Source organism: Penicillium cinerascens (genome assembly GCF_028974065.1).
Source record: "Penicillium cinerascens strain IBT 15544 chromosome Unknown scaffold_4_segment0_segment1, whole genome shotgun sequence".
Classification (NCBI taxonomy): Eukaryota; Fungi; Ascomycota; class Eurotiomycetes; order Eurotiales; family Aspergillaceae; genus Penicillium; species Penicillium cinerascens.
In genome coordinates this window covers 2,070,765-2,092,068 of record NW_026695298.1, presented here as the reverse complement: position 1 = coordinate 2,092,068, position 21,304 = coordinate 2,070,765, and the positions used below count along the sequence as shown (strand labels likewise).

At 51.7% G+C, this 21,304-nt stretch overlaps 8 protein-coding genes across 8 annotated transcripts; 5 read left to right on the top strand and 3 right to left on the bottom strand.

Moving 5' to 3' along the window:
* Positions 1–1,044: 1,044 nt before the first annotated feature.
* N7498_009883 (ATP-binding protein) lies at positions 1,045–3,885 on the top strand (the record flags this gene model as incomplete). The annotated part of the gene is made up of 1 exon (XM_058456939.1): positions 1,045–3,885. The coding sequence occupies one exon, from the start codon at positions 1,045–1,047 to the stop codon at positions 3,883–3,885; it is 2,841 nt and encodes a 946-aa protein (XP_058303838.1).
* Positions 3,886–5,427: 1,542 nt separating this feature from the next.
* Positions 5,428–6,603, top strand: N7498_009882 (DUF4050 domain-containing protein; the record flags this gene model as incomplete). Its single annotated transcript, XM_058456938.1, has 1 exon — positions 5,428–6,603. One exon carries the CDS (start codon positions 5,428–5,430, stop codon positions 6,601–6,603), a length of 1,176 nt encoding a protein of 391 aa, XP_058303837.1.
* A 732-nt stretch (positions 6,604–7,335) lies between these two features.
* On the top strand, positions 7,336–8,009 carry N7498_009881 (uncharacterized protein; the record flags this gene model as incomplete). The annotated part of the gene is made up of 2 exons (XM_058456937.1): positions 7,336–7,616; positions 7,640–8,009. 2 exons carry the CDS (start codon positions 7,336–7,338, stop codon positions 8,007–8,009), a joined length of 651 nt encoding a protein of 216 aa, XP_058303836.1.
* Positions 8,010–8,425: 416 nt separating this feature from the next.
* On the bottom strand, positions 8,426–15,394 carry N7498_009880 (uncharacterized protein; the record flags this gene model as incomplete). Its single annotated transcript, XM_058456936.1, has 1 exon — positions 8,426–15,394. The coding sequence occupies one exon, from the start codon at positions 15,392–15,394 to the stop codon at positions 8,426–8,428; it is 6,969 nt and encodes a 2,322-aa protein (XP_058303835.1).
* Positions 15,395–15,650: 256 nt separating this feature from the next.
* Positions 15,651–15,938, top strand: N7498_009879 (uncharacterized protein; the record flags this gene model as incomplete). The annotated part of the gene is made up of 2 exons (XM_058456935.1): positions 15,651–15,705; positions 15,772–15,938. 2 exons carry the CDS (start codon positions 15,651–15,653, stop codon positions 15,936–15,938), a joined length of 222 nt encoding a protein of 73 aa, XP_058303834.1.
* A 534-nt stretch (positions 15,939–16,472) lies between these two features.
* Positions 16,473–17,730, bottom strand: N7498_009878 (PAPA-1-like domain-containing protein; the record flags this gene model as incomplete). Its single annotated transcript, XM_058456934.1, has 3 exons — positions 16,473–16,739; positions 16,831–16,937; positions 16,995–17,730. The coding sequence occupies 3 exons, from the start codon at positions 17,728–17,730 to the stop codon at positions 16,473–16,475; spliced, it is 1,110 nt and encodes a 369-aa protein (XP_058303833.1).
* A 1,085-nt stretch (positions 17,731–18,815) lies between these two features.
* Positions 18,816–20,075, top strand: N7498_009877 (peroxisomal membrane protein PEX14; the record flags this gene model as incomplete). Its single annotated transcript, XM_058456933.1, has 1 exon — positions 18,816–20,075. The coding sequence occupies one exon, from the start codon at positions 18,816–18,818 to the stop codon at positions 20,073–20,075; it is 1,260 nt and encodes a 419-aa protein (XP_058303832.1).
* A 562-nt stretch (positions 20,076–20,637) lies between these two features.
* N7498_009876 (uncharacterized protein) lies at positions 20,638–20,907 on the bottom strand (the record flags this gene model as incomplete). Its single annotated transcript, XM_058456932.1, has 1 exon — positions 20,638–20,907. The coding sequence occupies one exon, from the start codon at positions 20,905–20,907 to the stop codon at positions 20,638–20,640; it is 270 nt and encodes an 89-aa protein (XP_058303831.1).
* Between the last annotated feature and the right edge of the window lie 397 nt (positions 20,908–21,304).

The window sequence follows — 21,304 nt, the reverse complement described above, 5'->3', positions numbered from 1 at the left end:
GGGTAAACAACAGACAGAGGTCACCACGATGATCGAGATGATCTGATTTCCGTCACGATCAAGATATCGCCTCTTTTTTTTTCCCCTTTCACCCTGAGTCTTATTTTCTCGCTGGCTGCGATTGCAAAGGTGCCGCGCTAAGCCGCTTCTCTGTGTCACGTGACGTCCGTGTATTTCAGCGCGTTTTTTTTTTTCGTTTCCGCTTCTTCGTCTTCACATCTGCTTCGATACCGAAGACTTCATGGGGAGACTTCTCTCTTGATGATGAGAGAACTCTCCATTGTTGTCATCATATCGTATGATCGTCTACTGAATCTCGCCACTAACAGCCTGTCTGTGCGGCTTATTCGCATCTGGTAAGTCTCATGTGTTTTTTTCCCTTCCTCTGGTTCAAGGATGACAATCCTTTTTTACTTCTTTATCCACCAAATCGACCATGACGAGATAATTCGGACCTTCCTTTCCCGGTTGGTCTGCTACTTGCCAGTATATTTTGTCTGAGAACCATTTCAATTGTCAATCGAATATCGCATTGCAAATTGCGTGAGACGTGGGCTGACCCAACTTTCGCATCAGGTGAACCGCCGATTCTCGATCGACCTTGGCATGGCCTGCTCCCTTATATATTATATACTATAGTTGTGAATGGAACCACGTCAATTGATCATTAACTCTTTGACCTCGCTGTAATTGTGTCGTAGCTTCCACACCGTAATTATCCGCAAACTTTATTGTAATCCTGGCCGAAGATCACTCTTAGCGTAGCGACTGTCTCACGAGGCGAATTCAGGTTGTAGACTCGGATAAAGGCTCCCTTTGAAATCCATGCTCATGTTAGAACCAAGTAATTTTACCCTTCTCGAGACTGCATGCCTGTATTTCCATGCGCTCGATTTTTTGACATATCACGTGATCGTATATTTCTCCCGCGGAGGCGCCTGGCGTCTGGATCCGCACGTCTTTCGCGGCCAATGCAGTAACCTGCTTTCCGTGATACCGCATCTTCGATTCCGGTGGCATCTCGTGCCCCGGATGTATCCGTCAATGCCACTGTTCCGGCTGTCTGTCGCGCGCCCTTGTCGATTCATCGCTCGACGCCGCTATCCCGCGCTCACCTCGCGACCTTTCCACTTGTCGCGACGGTGGCTTTCCGCCCCGAACGATCCACATGACGGTACAACACCTCCCGAAAATGTTGTCGATGACTACCGTTCGTCGAATGTCGACGATATTCTTGCGAACAATGGCTCCTTGCCTGCCTCCGTCGCCGACCAGACCAGTAAGCCTGTTTCAAGACCACATGGCTCCGCCGTGCGCAGAGCCATGAGAAACAGGATATCGAAGCAAGACAAAAAGTCCTCGCCAACGCCAGCAATTCCCGAGTGGTTTCTTCGACGAAACACGGTGAATCGAAGTCCTGAGGATCAAGCTGCGGTACACCATCAGCATCAGGTTGAAATTGTGAAGGCGAAGTTGGTCCCGGAGTCGGACGGCGCATCAAAAGGAGAGCAATCTTTAGGCGGCGATGGCAACGACCCCTCATCGACCGAACCGACGGGCTCAGACAACCGATATGCTCTAGCAGATGCAACGTGGGATGAATTGCGGGCATCAGTCAAAGCTGGTCTAAGACTACCATCTACCCAGTATGCGAACGAACCCCCAGCGAAAAAGTCTCACCTCGTACTTCAGTATCCAGGCAATAATGGTATCACATTCTTGGATGCAGTGGTGAAGCGGCTGGCCCATGAATTGGATACGCATCTGGTCACACTAAATGCCCAAGATATCGCCATACTGTTCAGTGAGCTCGACCTTACTGAATCTGGTGCCTCGTCGGCCATTCGCTCCCTTGGTTATGAGGTTTACCGACCCCCAGTCATGGCTTGGCCCGAGTCTGGAGAGGGCGAAGATGGCGACGAAGACATCTCAGAGATTGCTGCTGCTCAAGGCATTCGCGCCGAGGTTAGCACCCCTCGCTTCATTACCATTGAGGCGAGCAGGGATTCAGGCGACATTCCGCTCCCTAATTGGATGGGGTTGAAATCACTCGTTGCATCAATCAATGGTCAACAGGACCACGATCCGAGCGCCATGCGAAATCTCGGTCAAGGTGTGGAACAACGCTGGGCCGGTCTCATGAACGAGCTCATTTCCCCGGCTGATAAATCACCAAAACCTGCCCCTCCTGAAACAGACGGGGCATCCGAGTCGGGTGCTAGCAATGCGGTACTGGCCCGAGACACAATTGTGCACATTCAGGATTATCGCGAAATTCAGAGTACCAGGGAGGGAGCGAGGATGATTGCCCTCTTGCAGAAGGTTATCCAAGATTGGAGGCGTACAGGATCAAGAGTTTTGCTTGTCGGCAGCACGTCTCAAGATCTCCGTCATTCTTCTGCACAAGATGGCTCGAGGTTATTGCAAAATGTCTTTGACGACAACTTCTCGAAGACTCTGGTGATTACCCCCGCCATGTCTGCAAGGGCCGTTGAAAAAACCTTTGCAGAGGATGAGAAGAACCGTACAATGGATATAAACATTCGTCATCTCCAGATGATGCTGCGCTACCGGCTCAGCGAGACTTCTTCTGCCTCCAAAGATCATATTTTGCTTGACAGCGCCTGGCCACTGGATCCATCGACTGTCAAGAAATCCGGCATCAGAGAGCGATTTTGGTCCTATAACCAGGTGCACTGGGTTTCAACTCTAGCACTAGGCAGTGCAGAATCCGATGAAGCCTTTGGCTTCGAACACATCCGACAAGGCATCGAGCTAATGGATAATGGTGATCGAGTTACAAGCGACTGGTTACAGGAGAAATCCCCCAGGTCGACAGATGCCCCTGTCGACCAAAGCCGAGAGCAATTACTAGCCTCCCTGCGCAAGACCTGTAACAACCACGAGAAGAAGCTGCTCAATGGCGTTGTGGATGCAAAGAGCATCCGCACCACTTTCTCCGACGTTCATGTCCCGCCCGAGACTGTCGACGCCCTCAAGACTCTGACTTCCTTGTCACTGATCCGTCCGGAGGCGTTCACCTACGGTGTCTTGGCCACCGACAAGATCCCAGGTCTCCTTCTCTACGGACCTCCAGGCACTGGTAAGACGCTGCTTGCCAAGGCTGTTGCTCGCGAGAGTGGGGCGACCGTTCTCGAAGTCAGCGGATCCGAGGTATACGACATGTATGTCGGTGAAGGCGAGAAGAACGTGAAAGCGATCTTTACACTGGCCAAGAAACTGAGCCCATGCGTAGTATTCATCGACGAAGCCGATGCCATCTTCTGTTCACGCACAGGAGCTAGCAGTCGTACCTCACACCGCGAACTGATTAACCAGTTCCTGCGCGAATGGGACGGAATGAACGACCTATCGGCCTTCATTATGGTCGCAACCAACCGACCCTTCGACCTCGATGACGCCGTTCTGCGTCGTCTTCCTCGCAGACTCCTTGTGGACCTCCCAACAGAAGAAGACCGCCACTCGATCCTGAAGATCCACCTCAAAGAAGAACAAGTCGATCCCTCCGTCGACCTCGCTGAGCTAGCTAAACGCACCCCTCTATACTCCGGCTCCGATCTGAAAAACCTGTCCGTTGCCGCTGCACTGGCTTGCGTGCGCGAGGAGAACGCCGCCGCCGCGCAACACCAAGGCGATGAGCCCTATCAGTACCCGGAGCGTCGCACGCTGACATTGGCTCATTTCGAGCGAGGAATGGAGGAAATCAGCGCATCGATCAGCGAGGATATGTCGTCTTTGTCTGCTATTCGGAAGTTCGACGAGCAGTACGGTGATCGGAAGGGTCGGCGTAAGAAGGCTCCCGGGTGGGGTTTCTCCACGGCCGGTGAGGAGCCTGTGGTGGATAACGCGCGTGTGCGCTCTTGATTTCTGTGGTTATAGATTTGGGGGATGTACTCCAAGGTTCTCTGGATCAAATTTATCCACCGAGGCTCCCCCGTGTACCATTAACGATACGATAGACATGTACCAATAAAGGGTAAATACAGACGTGTTTGCATTACAAGCGCTCTCTTTAGAACCTCCGGACTGTTCACACACGGGTTCACACGTGCTGTATTGGAGGGAGGAAAAAAAAATTGTCTCGGCTTTTGTGTCATAATTTGTGGACTGAGTATAAGGTTTTTGGCGATCTATATATTTCCAGACCCGAGATGCATCCCGAGGACCCGATAGGCGATGAATACTTTTCAGGAACCTTAAAAAAAACTCAGAACCTTGGAGTTAGCAGCTTATTCTTGTCCTGACAAGTCCAAAAAACAAGAGGGAAGATCTGCATGGCGATGTTTTGGCTTGGCTTGAACCGTTCGGACGATGAGATTGGATAGGCGTCTCTGGGTTGAACATGTTCCAGGAAAGAAATTCAGGTCCAACTCTCATTGGGTAATCACATAACCATTAGTTTTCAAAATGTTCATATCAGGCCCTTCCATCGAGCAGCTCAAGAGAATAAAAAGTCTTCATTATCTTGTCAAGCGGAATTGTTGCCTCGTTTAGGGCATTGCGGGGTCTTGCAGGTACCTTTTAAACTAGGACATCGCTGCTCTGTCAACGCAGGGGCTGATATCAGTGTTACCTCCATAAACTGTGATACCTCATTCGATAATAGTTCGATCCCAATAGGGTGTTGACAAACTCCAACTTTATCAAACGCTATAGATAAATTCTCCGATGGTAATGTAACCATTAAACTAAACTATCTTATTGATGTTCGGGCGTTTTTTTTGGCTCAATAAATTTACTGGGGATCGTCTCCATATAGCTAGTTAGGAACTCTTGGCTTACTCGGCCATCCTCAGCTACTCGAATGAAGAAGCCTGCAAGGTATGATATCAGATAGTGTTGTCTTATATCTTGATCAACAGGGATGAGTTAGCAGCCATAGGTACGCGATATCTGCACAAATCAATAGAACTAAAATACAAAACACGTTTCTACTTCTTTTGGTTTGAAATTTCCGAGTTCTACGAAGTGAGAGCCCAGCGGGATGTAACTTTGGGGGCACATCACTGGAAACAAGTCTGAGCCGGGTATAGATCATCGAGAAGCACCTCCACTACTGCATGTCCACCGCCGTCACACCACACGATCGAACTGAAGACAAAGCACTTTAACTTCCCAGCCTTTTGTCTGATCATCAATCACTCAAACACAACATTGCTTGTTACCAACAAAGCGATCTCATACCCAACTTTTGGTGTCGCCCGCGAAGGGAGGGCACGTGCCCCGATGACATCGCATCCGTCTCCACCCGCCTCTCGAGCTTCTTTTCTTCACTGGTGGTCGAGAGGGATTTTTATGCCCCGGCCTGATCCCGCGACGAAACGAGTGCGCGCCGACCACACCCTCCTGCTTCCACCGTCCTGCACGCCTGCAACGGCAAAAAATTCCGACCCCACAACCCCAGCCATGCCCGGCGACTCACGCGACACGGCCATTCGCGAAGCGAAACGGTTCGTCCGCGACGCCGTCCGTAATGACTGGGAATTCGTGCCCTCCACCAGCTCCGAAGCTACCCGCCCCACGTCGTCCTCATCTACTTCTTCCACGGGCACCCTCTACCAAAACCGACAAGTGAGCGAATGGCGATGCCGCGAATTTGACAGCTCGGGCTCCGAGCTCGAACCACAATCATCGGACGACTCCGATTCGGAGTCACCCTCCGGAGGGAAAGCAGCAGCAGACACTGCGATTGAGCGGCGGCGCAGACGACGCCGCCAGATGGATGAGGAGATGGCGTGGAATGAGGGGATGCGAATGTGGATGGCACGACGGGATGCATGGTCTGGGGCTCGGACACGACGACAAATTCGAGCTAAGGAGCAGAAGCGCAAGCTGGATGCTTCGATCCAGGACCAATCTTCTGTCGACGGCGTTGATTCTGGCGTTGACACCGGTGCGGGGATAACCCCGCCCTTGCAGCAAAAATCTCATGGCGAAGCCGCCGAAGGGCCTGGCTTGGCAACCACAATTGAAAGATCGCTTTCTATCTCAGAAAAGGAGAGGATTGAAGAATCCCAGCGTCGGCAAGAGCAGGAAGAAGGGCAATCTACCGCTCCAGACGACGAAAAGCGCAAGGAATCCACAGAGACCAGCATCACCGAACCCGACGCACAGGTGTCCAATGACCCTTCCCACCTGACGACATTCCCAGCCATCAACGACAGTGACCCGGAAGAGGATGAGGAAGAGCTCGATGAGCCTCTCATCCCCGTCGCCCCCCCTTTCATCTCCTCCGAAAACCCCATCCGCGCAACCATCGGCCCCGCAATCTACCCCTCTATCTACACCAAAGTCGTCGTGCAGGGCATGACCCCCACTGTGCCAGTCAACCTAGCCGATCTCACCAAGGCCATGGTCCAAGGCTGGAAAGCAGATGGACAATGGCCGCCCAAACCAGCCGTTACATCGATTGTCCTCCAAGACGACGCCTCCGTCCCCAAGGCGGCCTCGTCCGATGCCCCAAGCCAGACAAGACGGAAGAACAGTATCACGAACGCGATGCGCAAGGTTTTCCAGAACCCCTTCCACCGACGCGGCTCAACGGATGCTGCTTCCGGGAACGGAACCCCCGGTACTGTCTAGTATATAGTCGGACGAGGAGTTGTCGCTTCGAGTTACGACATTATCACAAAGTACACGGTTGTGTAGTGTTTTTCGTGCAATGCATCTGGCGTCCTATTCGGGGGTTATTGTTTTCTCGTTATCTAATGACGATATTGGTATGCGTGGGAGGTTTTGTGTCGAACGATTTCTCATGACTGTTACTATCCATTGACGATGTCTTAATTCGTGCATGGTTCTCTCGCACTTAGTTCCAGGGAGTTCCCCACGGCCAAAACAAGCAGGTCTTGATGATTCTTGACGATTTCATACGAGCCAAAAAATGCAACGTATTACATTTTGCTGCAGCATCAGTAGTACCTTGTTAGTCGTTGACCGAACTCATCATTGCCATCTCGCCTTTTGGTCATTGACATTGGTTTTATTTTAGCCTGAACCCGCCCAAGTTCCATTGAGGCTGCCCGGGACTTCCATCGAGTAGATGAACACGCTGTGAGTACTCTCACCGTGGCCTATTTAACTCTCTTCCAGGAAGACGATTTGAAGCAATGTATCTTGAAGCCGGGACGAACCGAACTATATAGATGATGCGGGTCATGTGCATGTTCCACTCGGGGCTTCACTCGACCGCCTTTCTTTTCCCACATCTTCACCAACAAGCGCGCATTACGTACCAGACTCAATCATCCTCTACCACGCACGTCGTCTCCCGCTGTCTACATCTGGACTGTTTCATTTACCGATTCAAACAAGATGACCTGGCGTCCAGATTACCCTGTTACACTTCCCGATGGTCGCCTAGTGTGTCACACGCACGGCTTCGTAATCTGCGGAGGCTGCTGTGTCGATTACAGCTTCATGGAAGATACCGACACCGAAGATGAAGACGTGGACGAAAGCGATGCGTCTGATGATACACTGTCTTCCGAGGACATGAATGAAGGTCCTGCAGGCCTCGTTAATACTCTCAGAGTCGGCACGGGACGCCTTATTCCTACAAAGGCCATCCCCCCCAATGACAAAGCTACACCGCAGTCGCTTTTCCCGCCTGTATCAGTACCAAAGCTATATCACCCGTACGGCGGTTCATTCGTCAAACCGACCCCGCAACGTTCCTCATCTATACGGATGGTTCGTGTCTGAACAACGGCGAGGCGAATGCCGTAGCTGGTTGCAGCTTCGTTTTCAAGCCCCTCGTGCAAGCCGGGGGTGTCAACTCTTGTCGCTTTCCTCTTGAGAGAGAAGGGCCTACCGGCGAACTCCACCCGCAAACAAGCAACCGCGCAGAACTGCGCGCCGTCATTGCAGCTTTGCGATTCCGGTACTGGCCTGGAGAAGGTTTCGATCGTCTAGTGATTGCGACAGACTCTGAATACGTTGTCGAGGGTATCACATCCTGGATACGTGGATGGCTACGGCGAGACTAGACGACGAGAGTTGGAGCACCGGTCAAGAATAGGGACCTTTGGGAGTGTTTGCTGGGAGAAATAGAAGAGTTGGATAAACAAGGCCTGCGGGTCTTGTTCTGGCGTATTCCAAGAGAATGGAATACAGATGCGGACTATCATGCCAAGCTTGCTGCAACTGAGCGTCGACCGAGCATTTTTACAGACGTCTCGGGCCAGCTCGTTTGAACTCACACATGTGATTGAGGTCGAATATCAGGATGCAACGGGGTCATAAAATACCAGAGAGATTGAATTTGGTGCGATTTTGCACTCTTCAAAGGGCGGGAAGTAAACAGACTTGGAGTATAATGCAACCTTTTGGTATCTTCCCTAACCATAATCATAACCTTCCGACGCCAGTGCTATATAAATGCAAAATTGAAAATTCAAGGTCTTCACTGCTCTCGCAGACAACCGTGTATAGAAGACAAAGTAGACTCATCCCCGATTCCTCCATGAGACTCAATACTCGCCCCCTCATAAGGTGGGAGCAACCCTAACCGTTCCACACTCTCCGTCATTTCTGCAGTAGCGTTCTCAAGGACTTTTCTTGCTACAGATTCATTCTCCACCAGTGCTGCAATATCGGCTTCAGGCATGATTTCCTTGGAGTCGTGACCGGGTCGGGTGTAGTAGTATTTCCCACCATGGAAGGACCAGTTTCGAAGATAGGACTGGTGGTCATCGAATGCCTGGCGGCGAGCTGCGGCCAGTTGCTGGGGCATCTCCGTCGTCGAGGTATTCGATTGGAGCTTGGGTGGTGAGAATTCATCGGACCCTGTACTTGCAGCGGAATTCGTCAAATATGAGGTCACAGCCACGGCAAAGTCTCGGAACCATTGGACGTAGAAGACGAGTCCATCGGCAGATTCAGTGACACGGTCGATGTAGTCTACCACAAGAAGAGAAGCAGATATCATCTCGATGAAAGCGGCGGTCATGGCTAGAACGGTAGGGTCCTTGAACCTAGTCAGTCTGTTGGAAAGTGGCCGAAGCGCACGATAGGATGACTGGAGAACCGCTTCGAAAATCCTCAACAAAGAAGAGACACAAGCTGGGTCTGTGGCGTCGAGCTTGAACAGCAAGTCCTTGAACACAAATGAGATGCTCAGGATGACAGGACGACTCAAAAGCCACGCAGCAGAGCTGCTGAATGATAGTTCAAGGTATGCAGGGAACACACATTGCAGGAGAACAGCTCGAAGCGTGGGCTTGTCGGGTCGCCCGGCTTCATATGTGTCTTTCATCGCCATGTACAACTGGTGGGCCAGATGGCTTTGTTCGCCCCCGACAAGTGCCCTCTCGGCAATGCCTTGGATGAACCCAGTCAGAGCGTTAACCTCCTTGTTCAAAAAGAGCTTCGGTTCGTATCGCTTCAACTTTGCAACAATATACCCCGGGTCTGTGCACGGCAGAGGGAACAGCGCTGGGTCCGTGAAGAAGGGGTCGACAGGCCGGATGTCACTTGTGAGCTCTTGAAGGAACCTGATAATTCGATGGACAAAGTCGACATAAGCACCCTGGGCAGACTCGGCAGCTCCATTACCAAGCTCTCGGTAATTGTCTTTCATGGATGCCATCATTCGCTGAAGTAAATCGGAATAATCGTGCTTCGTAACGTTCAGATCCCGACTCTCGGACTCTTCCAAGTGAAGGACATGTTCGCGCATGTTTGACAGCACACTTGAGATAAGTGACAACCGACGCTGGCTAAGCTCTTCCAGTGTAATTGTGTACCGCTCACTCTTTTTGTCCTTCGTGAAAGGAAGATTTTGGAGCAGCGGATCATGAGGGCTTCCATTCATAAGCGCTTCGGTGAGACGGTGTTGGAATTTGAGCATTGAGGATCGTTCAACCAGAGATGAAATCCATATGCTCATGGCCATGATTCGACAGTCGGTCAGAATATGTCCGTCCTTTTCGATGCAGAGAGCGACAAATTGCGGTGCAAACTTTCTAGTTTGTAGCGTGTTTCGAAGTCTCGTCCAAGACTCGTCGCCGAATTGACTGAGGTAGTTGTCCCAGTGTTTAAGTCCGTTGCGAACAAGGACCTGGGCGACAGATGTCCAGCACTCAAGGGCGCTCTTTAGAATGGCATCCTCCGGGCAATGATCCGCGCCAAAGCAGTTGGAAATTAGGCGGGACACAACTGGATGAAGGGCTTTCTGTACATGCTCGATGGTTTCCCGCGGAGGAGGATTTTGCTGAACCAGCGCCGCATCGATATCAGCCCAGTCGCAATCACCAAAGCCGAACTCTTGACTATCCTCGTCGGCGCTTGCTGCAACCCCGGGGCCTGCTGGCGCAGGAGGCAGGGAAGAAGCAACACTGTCTTTCTGAGAGTAGGCCACAATTACTTGCAGAGCTTGCGCCACGACAACATTCACACGCGCGAGTTTCGGGTTAAACAAACCCATAATGGAATCGAAAGGAGTCTTGGAGATCAGCCGGTACGCATGGTCCATGGATGGCGCCAGCTCAACAGCAGTCTGCATCCCGCCAAGTGCCATGCTCAACAAACTTTCGATTTGCCGCTGGTTCTGGGAAATGGCACTTTCGACAAGCTGCTGGGAAACCCGTTCATCGCCTTTGCTTTGCGTCTCGATTTCCTTGCGGGCAAGTCCGTGCTGTAGCCGAAGCTCGGTCATGAAATAACTGTGCCAGTCGGCGAACGGATCCAGCCCCGCTAGATCCTCCTTAGTTGAGAGCTTAAACCGAACAAGCCTTGCCCAGGACCGGATGTTGATGCTGCACGTTTCACGATGAGAGCTGGCTGGATGGACAAGATTGCGGATAGTCTCCAATCTCGGCCGGCATCCGTCAGGAACAGCCCAGTACAGGGTGCAAAGGAGATCGTGGTGGTTTCTCAGCGCATCCAGGTCTTCGTGACGAAGAGGCTTCTCTTTTGGATATACACGGCCGTGGTTGGGTAGCAGACGCCAGGCGAAGTTTCGAATCTTTTTGTTGTCGTACCGCTTAGACAAGAAGCGAAGGCCGCTCGCTATAATTTTGAGCAGTGTATGGAAGCATGGCTCACCAGCTCGGGCGTCCAAAGAAGGGTTCTGATCAAGCTCATCGAGGAAGGCAGGCGAACCGCGGCTTTCCTCGAGTTTTAAGTTGTAAAAGGTCTTTTGTGCGAAGAAGTCGTATAGTGTGTCGAGGACTGGCCTGCATTCCCTCCAGCCCCACATATTGATCAGACGATGACATCGTTGAAAAAGCGTTCGACAGTAGGCATTATATGAAATAGGCTGCACCGCAGAATTGGTGTCGTAATTGTCTAACGCAGGAGACAGAAGCCTTTTAACAAGATCCCAATTGTCGTGTGTCGCCTTGAACCGGAATTCACGACGCGCAATACCATGATGATCGATCTCATGAAGCGGTAATGGAGTGAACAAGCAACGCCATGCTGTCTCCAGGTTGACAACATCTTTCTGGTTGCGAACGATGCCCTTGGTGCAAGTCTCGAGCTGGATGTCGTCCAGAATGCCAATGAATGCATCTGAGCTGTGCAGGAGTTGCTGAACGACGACGTAAGCTTCCGCCGAAGGAAATTCTTCGCGAATCCCTATTTCACGTCGCTCCTCTTTCTTGGTTTCTTCAAACAATCGATGCAATTCAGCTATCCCAGCTTCACCGAGGACCAATGCAAGGGTATCCTTGGCAGATGTCTTGACGAGCTCTAAAGCATCATCGGCCAGGGCAGAGCTGACAAGGCTGTGGGAAGCGATCTGACGGATCTGATTTGCAAACACAAGATTGTAGTATGCAAACCTCACGAGGCCATATTTGTTGTAGTCGCCGTTGGTGATGAAAGCCGCCAGCGGATCCCTAAGTCGGAAAAGCAGCCCCGTTACACGACTGACAAAGCCTGTCCGGTCGACAGGGTCGATGAATGTCAAGTGCTCCGTCACATAGTTGATCAAGGATCGATATGCGAGCGACGCAGAAGTCAGGTCAGTCCTCGTCTCTGGAGCAGCGGTAGCGCTTTTTTCAACGCTATCGACAATCATATCGAACAAACATCCCATTTCTGAAGAGACTTTCTCGTTCCAGGCACCGCATTGCAAAGTCCGGTCTCTGATGGGGATTGAAGAGAAGCCAGCCTCTTGGTCCAGATCCCGCTTTGAAATATGCAGCGAGCGAGATAACTCGCCACTTCCAATGAATGTAGATTCATGGAAGAATGTTCCGTCACGTAATGGCGCTACCCCAAAATCGACTGAGTATGAGCGTTGCCAATTGAACAGTCCGCCAAAACTGAAAGATGAAGGCCGCGCCGGCGCTGCGTTAATTGCAGGGAGCGAATCCGAGTCGTCGGAGACCGCTGCAATGATTTCTTGATTTTGAACGAACTCATCTGCGTCAAGGTTGATATGGTTGGGTTGGCGTTTCTTCAAGCGGACACGACTTTGACGATATTCGGTATTCGGAGCTTTGCTGGCCGGATTCCCTGGAGCAGCAGCAGTTGATGAAGGAGTATGAATGGGAGGACCCGCGGATCCAGTGTCTGAAATGTACCGATCAAGAGTCAGACTTGGCTTCAAGGCTTGGGATGCCTGTCTTTGGAAGTCGCGATTAAGCAAAGTCAGAGAGCGACCGAATACGGCTCGGCTCGCAGCCTGGATTTGATTAGGCCCTGCCAGGCTGGTCGCAGCAGGACGAAGAGTGTTTCGCTGCAAAGATGATATTGCAACGTTCCGACGAACGATCCATTGATGGCCTTGTCTCTCTGCTTGCGCGGAGCGCTCTGCGTCCGGGCTTCTGTCCGGTGGAGCTGCGGGCACATAATCATCACCAGTTGAGGGATGATCTGGCAAAGGCAAATTGTCATCATCAGGAACCTGAACTGGTTCTGTGGCAGCAAAGTGATTAGAAATTCGAGAATTCCGAGTAGCTGGTGCAGCCTGTCGAACAGCCGAAGGTTTAGCAACTGACTGGCTTTTACGAGGCTTGGATTGAGGACGAGCAATTTTGGTCTGTTTGATTGCTCCTTTTCTCCAGTTTCGCAGAGATTCATTCGCATCTGCAGTATCGTCTTTCGATCCTAATTGCAAGAACTTGCGCGTTGGACTTTGCCTCCCTCCATCCCGGCGTGAACGAGCTCCCCTGGCCGCGATTCTGAGGAATTGAGGCTGTTTTTTGCGGGGTTTGGATGCCACATCGGGGGCATCCAAAATTCCCAATCTTGGGACTGACGCTGTACGTTTCTTTTTCGTTCGGTGTCCTCCATATGAAGCATCCGTGAGCCTGGTTTGTCGTTTTAAGCGAGCTTTCTTCAACCGTCTCTCCATCTGACGGGGATCTTCTTTCGAATGGACACGTTTCAAGTTCTTCCGTTTCTCGCGGGGTGCGTGGGGAACTGTCGGAAGCATGTAGTCGATTCGATTGTCCTCAAGTATGTCTCCATCTCGGTCGAATCCCATGGGCGTAGCTGCCCGCTGTTCGGCGTCCTCCTCGATATTGTGGGCAAATGGAGGTTGATTCTCTTCATTACTCTCATCGGAATCTCCGAGGTCGATCAGACCTTGCTGAAGATTTGACTGTCCTGGTTTCCGGACAATCTTCTTGGCAATCCCTTTACCATCTGCTCGCTGGGCAGCATGCCGATTTTGTTGAGCGGCCTTCTGTTGCTTGAGTCTCTGCTCTGCATCGATACGAACCCAAGAAGCAGGAAGAACGCCTCGAATACGTCGCTGCATAAGCCGATTTATACTATCTTCACTGTTTTCATCAGGTTCTGCAGAGCTTTGCGAGGCATCGGAATCTGCCGACTCATCGGAATCGATGACCAAGCCAGATTGTTCTTCTGTGGTAGGTTCATCTAACCCCGGCGTTGCTGTCTTTGAATAATCGCCGTTAGATTTAGTCGGCGGTGGTGTGAATCCTGGAGGAAAGCGGAAGACATCCGAAGCACGAGGAGTCCTTGAAGCAGACGAATCCGGCGGACTGGACGGAACATCGAAAAGAGAAAGATCCACGCGGCCATTCGGCGGCGTAGTATTCTGAATCACCACTTGAGGTCTGGTACGAGCATTCGAGCTACCCTTGTGATTTGGCGAAACCACCAAGTGTGATCTCTTGCGTCGTTTGTGCGACTGCGTTCGTTGGGACAGAGAGCCCCGCTGGTCACGATGTCGAATTTCTTGCCCAGTCGAGTCCCGTTCTCTTTGTCGTTCAGGCCTTAGAAACTCTTCTGGCGGTGGACTGGAGAGAGGTGCATCAGGGTTGAAAGCATCTTGCTCCTGGCTTTCGTCCGTGGTTTCTGGGGCATAATGCTGTTGTGCCTCTGCAGGCGGTCGAATGGGCTTCATGCCTCTTTCCCTCATTAGTCGTTGATACTTGGCGAGTTCGAGGGCATAGGGGTGCAGCTGGATTGCATTGCGCTCCCGGAATGACCTTCGCGCTGGTTGAGATAATTGCTGTAGAAGTTCTGGCGGAACATCGAGATTCGTCAGGCTCTCATCGATATCTCCTTGTGGCTTCATTATTGGGACTCTTTCCGGCACCCCTGGATCATCTCCAGGAGGAGAATGAAGGGATGACGGAGGCGATGATAATGGAGAATCGTCTTCCGAGCCTTCTTGCTGTGGATTATCTTGGGTGTTGACATCCTCGGTGCGCTTTGTTGGTCCTGGGGGCTCTGTAACCACATTCAACTCATCGGGCGAAGAACTTCGGGACAAGAACGTATCGATGAGCTCTGGCTGATTTCGCGATTCCTTTGTATGGGGCCGTATAGTAACTTTAGATTGTGAAGGCTGTTTGGGTGTAGGAGATTTTGGCGTGGACTCGTGGCTTCGTGATCTCCTTCCAAGCCTGGCGATTTCTATCGGCGAACTAGGAATATCCCATATCTTGTCATCCGGATCTTTTGTTGTGCTTTGGGGTTCCTTGGCAAGAGAGCTCGGTGTTCGTCTTGGTGATGCCCGTTTCCCATATGTTCTGCGTCCTGGCCGTGGTTTTGGTGTTTGTTCTCCCAGGGAAGGGCTTGCTGAGCGATTCTTTGTTTCAATGGCGGCCGGTACAGCCTCTGTACTCGGATTGTTGCATTGATCATCGCCAACTGTAGAGTCCATGCCATGTCCATTTTTGTCTTTGTCGGAGACACCACTGGAATCTCCAATGTCCGAGAGCGTTGTCGAACCGTAGTCATTGTTGATGTCGGGATACTCATTCACAGCTTCCTCGGCTATGGGTCTCGAAATCGACGGAGGGAGAGGGATGTATTCGAGGTCGATCACATCGTTTGCTTCGTCCACTTCGCCGGCAGGGGCAAGTCGGGCTTCTAGAGAGTCGAATTCGTCCTCCTCATCGGAGTCCGGGACAAACCCCCGTTTCCGCCATGGTTCCATTGACATCCTTGGCGGGGCTCGCCCATGTCTCTAGGAAGTCATCGAATCGTGTCGAGAGAAGAATACAGACAAAAGATCCTACAACCAGCAGCGACTGCAGAGCCGTTGTGTTGGCCTCGACGTGTCGTGGTTGACAGACGCGTTCGATAAGCGAACAATTTGGCGACGCGCCGCTAATCAGCGATAACGCTCCGCATCTTCGAGCCCACTTTAATTCTTCCGTCACTTCGACCTCCAGCGCTCTTCTCTTGAACCTGCGAAAATGAGTCGCAATTTCTTTCCAGTCGTGATGGCTATCGGCGTCGGTGTATTCACTGGTACTGTTCACTCTTCCCCCGCTTGCGATTGACTGCTTTGGTTCTAACGTCATTTTTTCTCCGCAGGCTACTACACCTTCCAACCGACCTTCCAGCAGCTTGCAGCCGAGAAAGCACCGGATAGTCAGCCTTATCCTCCTGTTGTCTCATCCAATAGGAGCACCGACTTCCCCGCTGGTGGTGCTTCGCCAAGTGATGCGAAGCCAGAAGCCGAGAAGGGGCAACAACGCTAAAGGGCTGCCACTTGGAAATGCGGAAACATGGCGCATTCTTGTTGGGAGGAAAGTCGGATGTGAAGCGAAAGCTTCATCTGGGACCTGAAATATAGTCCACAACGGGACAAACCCCACATATTCAGGACTTGAACGCATTTCAGACCCCCCCAAGTGAGGCAATCTAGATCAATCAATGCTGCGCAGGCGCAGAATTCCATGGAATGGCTGCCGAGCTTCAATTGCATCCCGTTTGGCATACGGCGGAGCTCCGAGCAGGTCTAGTCATACCAGACGACCTACCTGGGTTTCCTAAAGGTCACAGGAGCGTATTGGACCATGTACAACAGACGGATGAAATACCGCAGCACTTTTACTATGCCTGAAATGTAAATTTTGCTCTCTGAGCGAAGAAAAGCACAAATTCAACGCCATGCTTTAATACAGGAGAAGCCGACAAAACCAGCCGATCCTCAGATATGATCCAGTCCATTCCCAGCCCAAGATAGTTACCCAAAGCGCCTCTAACCACAACAACATCATTGCAGTATGCTTTTAAACTTCCTCCACCATCTTGCCACTTGGAGCTGCGGGAGGAGCGCCAAACACACGGCCAGCTGGGGTGCCGAGCCATTCCTCAGGCACGCCGACCTTGCAGCCGTTTGTGCCGCTGATCCATCGGACCATGAGTGGATCGGCTTTCTCAGGCTCAAGGTTCTCTTGGTCACCGGGGGTCGTGTCGGTGGCATCCGCAGCGATGGCGGCACCTCGGCCACGCCGCTTCGGGGGTTGTTTTTTGAGCAGACGATTGATTGTATCCATCTATACAGGGTCAGATGTGGAGTTCTTCAATGGGTTGCGCAGCAAAAAATGTGTGTGATGTCAAGCTGCCACAGGGTCGTTGTTAATTTACCTTTTCTTCCTCGTTTCGCTTTTCACTCAAATTCTTTCGTCGCCGAGCCATTTCAGCTCGTCGCATGGCACGTTCCTCAGCCGTCAGGTGTTTCTTGACTTGGGGCTCTATTCCACTCGTCAGCATCTTGTTTAATTTGGCAGCTGACAGCTGGATCTACTTACCCATAGGAAGCTGGAGGAAATCGTCGCCGAGGTTCCCTCGTTGACGCTTGGTCTGCTTGCCACCATCAATTGCAAGCGCATCGCTGTCAAGCTCGTCGTCCAGGTCGTCTTCTTCGTCCTCTTCATCCAGATCGTCGACGTTGACATCCGGAACGGCGCTCTCGTCCATATCATCGAGCTCGCCCTCGGCATCGGAGTCGGTTCCCGAGACATTGTCGTCCTCTTCCTCTTCCTCCTCGTCTTCTTCTTCTTCTTCGTCTTCTTCCTCGTCTTCTAGCTCCATTTCCATGGCTTCGACGCTCTTGACATTTTTAGTACGGGCTGGTGCTGCCGCTTTGTTGTTCCGTCTTGCAGGCGGTTGTGGTGGGGCGTCATCCATATCCACGTCTCCATCAGCATCGGCGTCTTCATCCTCTTCACCGGGAGCATCTTCATCTTCGACTTCGTCTTCTTCTTGATCTTCAATATCGTCATCGTCACTGGAGGGAACCTCGACAATCTTCTTTCTGTTCCGACTAGCTCGTGGCCCCGAGACGATGGGGTTCTCTTGGAAGACATTGACCGAGCGCCGGCCAGGGCGGCCGCCGGTAGCTTCCCGCAATTTACCAGCGGGCATCTTTACCGTGAGGCGAAGACTTCTACCGGGATTTCCAGGCGAGTGAGATGGGGAACGGGAAACAGTCAACGAGGCCGGAGCAGCAGTAATACGAGTGCGCCTCTTGGATCTGGTGACCATATTAGTTTCTGGCTCTTGGGGCTCTTCATGAGATGCTCGTGATCGACGAGAACGACGTAATTCTATCATGGCGATGATAATGATGCGAGGATAGTGGGTTGGAGTAAGGATGGGAAGTGCACTCGAAGTCCGGGGGAGGAACCAGGCGGGGTGAATTTGAAGGTCAATGAGCAAGTGTGTGGCAGTACAGACTCAGCTGCTTGCCAGTGCGAGGGGCGCGGAAGAGCAGTAGAGGGGAAAGAGTTCCCAGCTCCTTCGGGGGTCCAATCGCGGTAACCAGGGCTTCAAAGCGGTGCAAATTGCAAACGGGAAGAGGATAGGACCAGCATGTTTCAGGTGCCACATTGTATGTTCGTAACCTGTGCGAACAAAGCGCGCCGGGTTACATAGGATCTGGGTGTGCTCTCCTGGCTGTTGTGCTCCCGGGCTTTGGGATACGGGGAGATATAGGGTACAGGTTGTATGCATGGCAACAAAACGATACAGGGGGTCGCATCTGAGAACCAATCGGGGGGAAGACTCACCAGTACTTTTTCGCAAAAGTTTCAACGTCCAAGAGTTCTGTCGCTGGCGCCGAACGAACAAATGAAGTAACCATCCCATTCTGCCGGGCGGTGGCTGTATACCCTCGTGGCGCTGATAATGGACACTTGTGCACTCAAGTATCCAAGGATTCAAGCATTACTATAGACCGGAGACTATCATTGAGAGCTGGAGTGGCTTGTTTAATTGTACAGGGAAAACTACTACCTGATCTATGCTATCGCGATCCAATGGCCGATAGGTGCTCATCCTGGAGTATCACTTCATAATCAAGGGCCATCCTAGGCTAACATTAATCTTTAATAGATCAAGAGAAAGCGATAAATGACATAATTTCAATTATCCCTGTTAGATACTTTTCAGTCTAGTGATCGTTGGTGGACGTTGGTGAATGATGAATGATCGGGACAACCCGAGTCGGTGCAACAGCCGAGGTCGGCTCACATGGACCCAGTACCACCCAAAGTCCGGGGAAGTTCCTTCTTCTTTCTCCCCATCTCTCGCTCTTGTCCTGGGACTGTACAGGGCCAGACACAAGCACCATGTCAGATCCTTCATCCAAGCCACCCTCTATCCCCTCATGGCAACGGTCACGATCGGCGCCAACCGAGCAGTCGCCCTTGGCCTCGTCGCTAAGCTCCGATGATGCGCCCGCGTCCACTTCAAGGCAAGACCTGGTCGAGCAGGCCTCTAGGTTCCTCGAAGACGAATCCATCCGTGATGCCCCAACAGATCGCAAGGTTTCTTTCCTTGAGTCTAAAGGTCTGAACCCCGACGAGATCCAACAACTACTCGGCGTCTCCCGAAACCCTGAGGCGACCAGCAGCAGCACGATTGCAACCGAGGATAAGGGCCCTGAAACACCATCAGCCTCCTCATTGCCCTCCAACCGGTCCGAAGACACTCCTCCCTCTTCAGTCACTTCTTCGTCGCCATCCAACACCATGTCTCAGCCGCGCTCGACAACTGCCGCCACCGCCTCTTCCGCAGCACCGCGCGATGTGCCTCCGATCATCACCTACCCTGAATTCCTCTTCCAGCCCGCCAAGCCACCCCCGCTGGTAACTATGCAGAATGTCCTGTATACAATATATGGCGCCGCAGGTCTCGGCGTCACAATATACGGCGCGAGCGAGTACTTGGTGAAGCCGATGATTGCAACCCTCACCAGCGCACGGCACGATCTGGCCAGCACAGCGCAAGAGAACTTGAAGAAGCTGAATGAGAAGCTAGAAGAAAATGTCTCCGTCATCCCGGCGCACCTGACTGCGCGTAAGACCGCGTCCAACGAAGAGGACGAAGAGACCAACGAAGACGGTGACTCAGTCTTCTCCGACCCGACAGAGCTCTTCCACCGGGATATTGGCACTCAGACAACACCCGACGTCGCTCCATCTACCACCATGGAGGCAGAAGATGAGAAAGTTTCTCTTCAGGGGCCGGTGGAAGCAGTGAACAACCATATAAGCCGCCTGGATTCGATCCAATCTCAGCTCAAGGAGATTAACAATTTTGAGAAAGATTCGAGTGACCTCGACGACTCGGCACGAGCCTGTATCACCGATCTTCACCACTACCTTGACGGACTGATTTACTCTTCGCCCAGGCATACTATCTCGACGCCTTCGTACGGTCTGTACAGTAACAATGCAAGCAACGGTAGCAGCTCGACCGGTGTGCGCAAGTCTGAAGACGACGCCATCGCCAGCTTCAAGGCGGAGATTCGCGGTGTCAAAGGTGCCTTGTTGAGTGCCAGGAATTTCCCTGCTAGTCGAGGTGGCAGACTTGGTGGTGTGCGGTGATACTTTTGTACACCTAGTGAATTATTAGCTCCTGTAAATTGTTTGTATATAAAGGTTGACTTTGATACCAAGACATCTGTTTCAGGTTTAAAATACCAAATCCTTATGAAGAAAGCTGTTCGGTTCTCCATCAATGACAGAGACAGGAAGAGGAAGTCAATTTTCATTGTTTAGAACCAACATCAAAAGGTCGCGTATAACAAGGACAACTTACTTGCCGTGCCCGCTGAAACAGCCTCCGAAGGTCGAGTTTCAGAAGCCGCCTCGAGCAATTCATCGATATAGGACTGCGTAGTTAAGTTTGGCTTCTGCCTATATCGATATCCAAAGAGCCAAGTACTTCTCGTTTTTCGTTTCTTTTTGTTAGAGAGATCCTCAATTGAGGGAACAGTATATGCTACTAGCATGGAAGCTCGGGTTTTGTTTTTGTTCAGCAATTGCAGTATCATCCGCAATAAACCACCGGGCGAAAACCATCGATTTTCTCCCAGGACATACTCATCTCGGCACGACCGCCCATCATCGTCCATAGGTCCCAGAGCACCCGGGTCCAACATTTCATCTATCCCGGAAAGGTATCATATTCGTCAATAATCGGCCATGCTTCGGTGACCTTGACATACCGCACTGTTTCGTCCTCATAGTACTCAGTCTCCTGCTCTAGGGCATCCTCCGATGCCCCTAGCAGCGTCTGAAGGCATTCCTCATCAATGGCTATACACACTCGGTATTTATTGAAGCGATCACGCTGGCCTTGCGCATCCACCCAGGCCTCGAAATGATCGCGGATCGAATCAATCAATGCCCTGTCAAACTGCGACGAGTCTTCCATAACGGCTGGACTATGCCGGGCCCAGATTTCGTTGTAAATCGTGGGATCTACTCCGGGCGAGGTCTTATTTGCAGAGGCGCATTCTCCGAAAAATGATTTTTTGAGGCAGGCCTCCAGATTTTGACAGCTGTGGAAAAGTGGGCGTCGGATTGAGGTGAATATGTAGTGCGATGGATGGCATATCCCCAGTTTGAATAGATTTTGCGTTTGTGATACAGCTCCCATGTGAATTCAGTTGGGCGAGCGAAAGGCATAAGTTTGTTTTAAATTCAGAAGCGGGTCTGAGGGCCGAGAGGCCGGTAAGTAATAATCCCAGAGACGAGAGGAGGAAATGTTTGAGGGTCGGCTTTACCGTTAGAGGGCGAACGGCTTCCAACACTACTTGACTCACTCGGTG